The sequence below is a fragment of the Monodon monoceros genome, unplaced genomic scaffold (genome assembly GCF_005190385.1).
Source record: "Monodon monoceros isolate NGI ecotype Baffin Bay Population unplaced genomic scaffold, NGI_Narwhal_1 Super_Scaffold_18, whole genome shotgun sequence".
NCBI lineage: Eukaryota > Metazoa > Chordata > Mammalia > Artiodactyla > Monodontidae > Monodon > Monodon monoceros.
The window spans coordinates 68652071-68658911 of NW_021703774.1; the positions used below are offsets into that span (position 1 = coordinate 68652071).

A 6841-nucleotide genomic window follows, 5' to 3' on the forward strand; every position below is an offset into this window, starting at 1 on the left:
GTTTAGGCAACCTGGGAGGCTGAGCCACCACCTGGGCAACAGCTGCCCTGAAGAGATGCCCAGCTCTTCAGTGTAACTTGCATAGGTAAGCAATGGACTTTTGTTGTGTTAAGCTGCTGAGATTTTGGTGTTCTTTGTCACCTCAGCATAACCTAGCCTATACTAACTGATGTTCCACTTCCAAACCATATGAAGGAGAGGTGTTCAAGAGAATCACACACCATCATGGGAGGAGGGCTTCAAGAAGGGGACAGGGGCATCTTGCTCCCTAGTTGACGTCTGCTGAGCCTCCTCTGCTTTCGGTGCAGAGCATAGTGAGGGAGATCATTCAACATGCCTTAGTCTCGATCCCATCTCTGGGGGCTGGGATCAAGGCTAAGGCAACAGTTTTTAAGGAAGGGAAGAGGGCTCAGGCAGCTCAGGGGGAGGCAAGGCTTTGGGGTATGGGTGTGGCTGGGCCAGCCATGACTCCTGGGGGAAGTCTTTCCCTCTCAGAGCTGCTGGGGAAGTAGCTCTCCAGGCTGTCGGGACTCCAAAGTCCTTCCTGGGTGCAAGGCAGTGTGTACTCTGGCCCTGGCCCCTCCAGCTGCATAATCCATTGCTGGCAGCCCCCAAGCCAGCTTCCGCTCCAGTCATTTCCTTTTTCCATGCAGTTGCACACGCTCATTCCTCTTCTAGAAACACCTTTCCCCACCTTCCTCAACCCTGCTCATCCTCCACAGCTCAGCTCAATCCCCTCTTCTGACATCCCAACCCCCTGTACACGCAGGCATGCACCGCACACACGGCTAGATTAGGAGCCTCTGAGGTGGGCTCCCGTAGCACCAGCCCACACCACTAACTCACCACAACCCTCTGTAAGTACCTGTTGGCAAGTCGTTTCCCCCTCTTGACATCTTGAGACAAGATCCTTTTTCTCTCTGGGCTCTCAGCACCAAGAACAGTGCCTGGCACATAGCCATGGACTGTTGGCCTAAATCACAGTGAAATTTGTAAAAGAAGATCTAGTTTCTAGTCCCAGCTCTGCCATGAACATCTGAGACACTGAAAGACCCAGGCCAAGGCACTTAACTTCTCTAAGCTTCAGTTTACCCATCTGGAAAATGGGGATAATGTTCCCTGACTCCTTCTCAGTTGTGAGGATCACACAAGAGAGAAATGGGATTGGTCCTCTAGGGTGGCAGCAGATGTAAGCACACTGCAGGTTTAGGACATCAGCTCTGAAGTTATTAATAACAGCTGCTAATAACGACCTGCTTACTTGAAGGAAATTTCCCCTCCCTTTCTGTGGGATGGCCTGGTTTTGTCCTAACCCAGCTCCATTCTCTGCTTGACGATGAAGCCAGGTTCCCTCTTCCCTATCCCCCTTGTCTCACAGGTTTCATATGACCTCAGAAAATCCTTCAAAAGTCTGACCCACATTCTTTCTGTCGCAGCTCTGCCCCCTCCCCTCCTCGTGTGTCTTAAGAGCACAGTCCTGCCTATGAATCTTCGATGACCCCGAAGCCCCATCACCTTATAAGGCTTATCCTTCTGAGGTTGATGTCCCCACTGCCACTGCTCAGACAGAGGGAGAGAGATGGAGAGAGAGACAAAGAGAGAAGGAGAGAAAGGAAAGCCCCAGTCTGGAGTGAGGGCGTGGAGAAAGAGTCACCGGAGAGATGGAGATAAGACAGCAACAAGGACTCCCCAACACCCAGACACACAATGACACAAATACTCACCACACCACCACCACCTTCAGCTGCCTGGCTTCCGGGGGAGGGCCAATTGTCTTACAGCTTTCCATGACGTGAGTCCTCCGCGAGGGCTAGGGCTGTGGGTGAGGCGACATTTCCTGCCCCCGGGGGCTGGGGTGAGAGGAGAGATGAGTAGCTGAGTGTGCACACCTTTTGAGAGCCCAGACACACACCCTGCTCCAGGGGCTCCTTTCCTAGGCTGCCCCCATGGAGTTCCCCCTGGCCCAGATATGCCCTCAAGGTAAGTGTGAAGTTGGGGAATGTGGGTGGGAGGGAACATCAAGACCCCCATGACGCCTGCTCTCCTCCCTCTGGGCCTGAGCTCCCACTTCAGGGGTGACGGGCCACACCTCAAGCCAGAGCTGGCGGGCAGGCAGCCCACCACCCCTGCTCTGCTTCGGGGGCTCCAGGTCCACGCATCCCTGAGGATAAGGGTGAAAGGGTCTTCTGAGGGCTTCTTCGAGTGGAGAGAGGAGGCAGCAGGAGGATGAAGGGGGCTCGGAGGTCGAGGATCCTGGGCCAGCAGAGGGACCTGCCCTGAAGAGATCTGCCTCCTTTCCCGGATTTCAGGACTTCCAGACCAGCCGAAGGCCAGCTGGCTTCCCAGCGCTCCTTCCTGGGGCCCAGTTTCCCTGAGAAGCCCCTCTGCGCCTCCTTGGCCCCTTACTCCTCTTCCCTGAGAAATCGTGTCTGCCATCCCTCCTGCATTTCTCCTGCTGTCACAACTGTCCCGGTCTTCCAGGTCCCCAGGGAGAGGCCTATGGGGCCCCTCTGAGTCTGGGGGAGGGGTGGGCAGCAGAGGGAGAGGCAGGCCCTCACTGAGAAACTTCTCTGTGCTAACAGGGAGTCAAGAAGCCCCCACCATAACCTTCAGCACCTTCCAGCCCATAGACTTGAACCGCAGGAGCTGCCAGGGCCTGGGCTTGCTGCCAGGACCCAGACTCCAGGCCCCGAAGGCCCAGGAAGCCCGGCCCAGCCCCAGGGCCTCCGCTGTGCACCCTGCGGTGAGTGGGAACCTGGGGGGTGTTGCTCCCTCCTCTGCTCCCACCCTCCCACGGGTGAGGGCTTGCAGGGGGACAGAGGCCAAAGCAGGAATGAGCTGGAGGCTGCCGACAAAGCCAGCGGCCCAGAGGGAGGGTCTGCATCTCTGTCCGTGGCCTTCATTTGCCCAGTGCATCCTCATCTCAGGCCTTCTCACTCACCCAGTCATTAGGAAATCCTCCCTGTGAACCAGCTCAGTCCCTCTTACTGTAGGGTGAGCCCTCCCTCATTCTGGCCTCTGGCGTTCCCTTCATCCCTCAGGCCAGGGAATGCCTTTCTGCCCATCTGGAAGGCCTCACTCCCATTTAAGCACAGTTTAACAGTTCACTGCTACTGGATCAAAGGCCCACGGACCCAGACGGAAGTGGAAGGAAATTCCCTGGAAACAAAAACAGTTTGACCTAAAGAAGAGATTTAAGTTACAATTTGGGAGGGACTTTCTGGGCAATTATACCCTAAAATAGGCAACAGGGATGGGGGAAGGGGAGCTTCCTCCACATGTCCAGGAGGGGCTAGGTATGAGGATGAGAAGGGAGTAGCTTGCTTGAAGTCAGAAGAAGGACCACTAATCATGGCTACTTCCCCCTCCTTGAACTCTTCCCCTATCCAGGCACCACCCCAGGCCCCAGGGGCTGCCTGCAGCCCAAAGGATATTGGGAAGGAAGAGGTGCCTAGGGAAGGAGGCATGTCCCTGCAGGCTGAGACTCAGGCTTGGTTCCAGAAGACCCAGGCCCGTGAGCTCCTGCAGCATGGGGCAGCCCCTGCTTGGTTCCACGGCTTCATCACCCGGAGGTGAGTCACAGAGGAAGAAATAGGCCCAGAGAAGGGCAGGGGCCAGTCCCGGGTCCTGCGGTCAGTCAGGAGTAGATTGAGGCTACAGGCCAGGCTATGACACCTGGAGGTTCCAAGGCTCCTCGTTAAGGCAGCTCTCCTGGGGGAGATCATTGGAGAGGTTCTAGCCCAAACCCCCTACTCCGTGCCTCAGTTTCTCCCTTCTAGGCTCAACTTTCCTCCTGTCTCTAAGGCTTCTAGTGCTCAAGTTTCCACCTCTGCCTCAGTCTCTCTCCCTCCATCTTTATTTACCTCTGGCTCTCTCCAGCCCTCTCTTTCTTCCCTCCCTTGCAGTTCCTCCCTCTTCCTCCACTTCTCAGCTTCACTTCTCCCGTATCTCTCTGTTCACATCCTCTGTTCAGCTTGTGACTTCTGAAGTCTAGGAGTCTATTACCATCCCTCTTGCTGAGGCCGCTGTACTGACCCCCTTAGTCCCCCACCCCAGGCTGTTTTTCCAGCCAGGATGAGGCCAGGAGGAGGATGCAGGGCTGGGAGGTCTCCTGACCACCCACGCCCAGTCCCTGCAGCAGGAGCGCAGTGCCCACATCCTCTCTCTTTCCCACCTCCACCCTTCTCTAGCCACTTAAGCCCTCTTGGTAGGGGGTAGGGGTCCCCCCATGAGAACCAGGGAGACAGGGGATGAGGCTGGAAGAGTCTGAGCATCTTCCGTGTCTTCTCCATCACCCACAGAGAGGCTGAGAGGCTGCTAGAGAGCAAGCCTCAGGGATGCTACTTGGTGCGTTTCAGTGAGAGCGCCGTGACCTTTGTGCTGACTTACAGGTGAGGGGCGGAGCGCTGCGCTGGGCGACAGGAAGGCGGGGCTTCGGGCTAATCAGAGGGAGGGGCTTGATACTGACGGACGTGTGAGGGGAAGAACTTCATGCTGACTCCCAGCAGGGGTGGAGGAGGTCTATGCTCAGCCCCCAGGCTACTAAGGGTGGGAGACCCGGGCGCGGGGCGGGTAGGGGTCACTCCTCGTGCTGGTGCCCTTGCCGGGAAGAGGGAGCAGGTCTGATCCTGACTAGTGCCTCCAGGAGCCGGACTTGCTGCCGCCACTTCCTGCTGGCCCAACTCGGGGACGGGCGCCACGTGGTGCTGGGCGAGGACAGCGCCCACGCGCGGCTGCAGGACCTGCTGCGGCACTACCAGGCGTGCCCGCTGAGCCCCTACGGGGAGACGCTCACCGAGCCCCTCGCCCGCCAGGTACGCAGCCCCCATCCCCGGCCCTGACACTGACCCTGACCCTGGGAACCCAGGCCAGCGCCCCTCCCCACGCAGAGCCCAGGCCGCAGGACCTCGACATCAGGCACTTTCCCATTCCCACCGACGACCCAGCCAAACCTCCCTTGCCCACACATCTCCACGCAGATGCCCTTCCAGAAAGATGCGTGTGCTGGAGGAGGGGTCCTTGAGAGACCAGCCCAGCCACACAAAGGCTGGGAGTGGCCAGCTAGGCAGACGGGTCATTTGGTGGTGGGGGGGGGGGGGTTGTTTTTTGTTTTTTTGTTTTTTGCCTCGAAGCTTGTGGGATCTTAGTTCCCTGATCAGGCATTGAACTTGGCAGTGAAAGTGCCCAGTTCTAACCACTGGACGTCCAGGGAATTACTGGGTCATTTGTTCTTTAAATTAAGAGATGTTTACTGAGACAAGACATATGGGTGTCAAACCCACAAAGCTACTTACCAGCGGCAAAGACATATAATAGGAATCAAGTGTGAGAGTGTGATGAGAGAGGAAATACAGAGTGAGGTGCCATTTAGCTCACGTGGTGGGGAGCCGTGTCAGAGAGTGCCTCCCTGAGGAGTTCAGGCAGTTCTGAGGGACCGCTCTGTGCCAGGCATTGGTCCGGGCACTGGAAAAATTGCAGTAAACAAAACTGACCCAAATACCCCTACCTCCATGGAGCTTCCATTCTAGTGACAGGAGACAGACAACGAATGTGTAATACAGATAACAAACAGAGAATACAGAAACAAGGAGTGACAGGGTTGGGGCTATTTTACATAGGAACATCAGGGAAGGCTATTCTGGTAAGGGGACATTTGAACAAAGGTCTGAATAAAGTAAGGGAGAAAGTCATGCAGATAACTAGAGGAAAAACATTCTAGGTAGATAGCACAGCAGGTGCAAAGGCCCTGAGGCAGAAGGATCCTTGATGTGTGTGAATAAGAATAAGAGCAGTAAGGAAGCTAGCATGGGTAGAGAGGTAGGAAATGAGACCACAGGGGTGAAGGAAAGGGGCCCAGTAAATTCTTGTACGATTTGGAATTTTATTCTGAGTGAGATGGGATGGCACTGGACAGTTACAAGCTAAAGAGTGACATGACCTGGCAAGTTTGAGAGGGACATGGGTGACCAGATTGAGACCACTACAATACTTCAGGAGAGAAGATGGCAGCCTGGACCCGGTTGGTAGAGGTGAAGGGGTGAGGAGGTGGAACACTGGGTCTGTTTGGAAAGTGGAGCTGACAGGGTTTTTGCAGGATTGGGTGAGGAGTGTGAAAAGATGGAGTTGTCATTGACTGAGATGAGGAAGGCTACAGGAGGAGCAAGTCTGCGGGAGGCAGGGGAGATGGCGAGTTCAGTTTTGACACTTGCGGTTTGAGACATCCATTCAATATGCAAATGGAGATGTCAAGTATGCAGTTGGAATATAGGGATCTGGAGTTTAGGACAGAAGTCTAGGTTGGAGATCAACATTTGGGAGCCATCAGCATGTAGATGGATTGATTCTAAAGGCTTCAGGAGGGATGAAATCTCAGGAATGAGTGTAGATGGAAAAGAATACCAAGTCTCCAGCACTGAGAGTTTGCAGAAATGAGGGGGAACCTACAAAGAAAACTGAGAAGGAGCAGTCAAAGAGAGAGGGGAGAAGAACCAGGAGTGTGATGCTCTAGACGCGAAGCAAAGAAAACGCATCAGGGAAGAGCAGGTCCCAGTGCGTCCAGAATTAACCACTGGATTTGGCCAACAGAAGGTCACTGGTGACCTGGGCAAGAGTAGTTTTCTGGAGCTTGATTGGAGTCAGTTCAAAGAACTTGCCTTGGGCTTCCCTGGTGGCTCAGTTGTTGAGAGCCCGCCTGCCGATGCAGGGGACATGGGTTTGTGCCCCAGTCCGGGAAGATCCCACATGCCGTGGAGCGGCTGGGCCCGTGAGCCATGGCCGCTGAGCCTGCGCGTCCGGAGCCTGTGCTCCGCAACGGGAGAGGCCACAACAGTGAGAGGCCCGG

The 6841-nt window shown here is 55.5% G+C and overlaps 1 protein-coding gene across 6 annotated transcripts in view; it reads left to right on the forward strand.

The window, feature by feature from the left end:
* The first annotated feature begins 1866 nt into the window (after window positions 1-1866).
* SH2D2A (SH2 domain containing 2A) overlaps window positions 1867-6841 on the forward strand; it is a 21373-nt gene continuing 16398 nt past the window's right edge. For 5 of the 6 annotated variants that reach the window (XM_029227595.1, XM_029227597.1, XM_029227599.1 and 2 more), the window contains exons 1-5: window positions 1867-1980; window positions 2583-2743; window positions 3391-3572; window positions 4302-4391; window positions 4646-4814. In XM_029227595.1, coding sequence (XP_029083428.1) covers window positions 1947-1980; window positions 2583-2743; window positions 3391-3572; window positions 4302-4391; window positions 4646-4814 — 636 coding nt within the window. In that variant the 5' untranslated portion in view covers window positions 1867-1946. Of the gene's footprint in view, window positions 2482-2582; window positions 2744-3390; window positions 3573-4301; window positions 4392-4645; window positions 4815-6841 lie in introns of all 6 variants that reach the window. The other variant, XM_029227601.1, reaches the window with a different exon arrangement.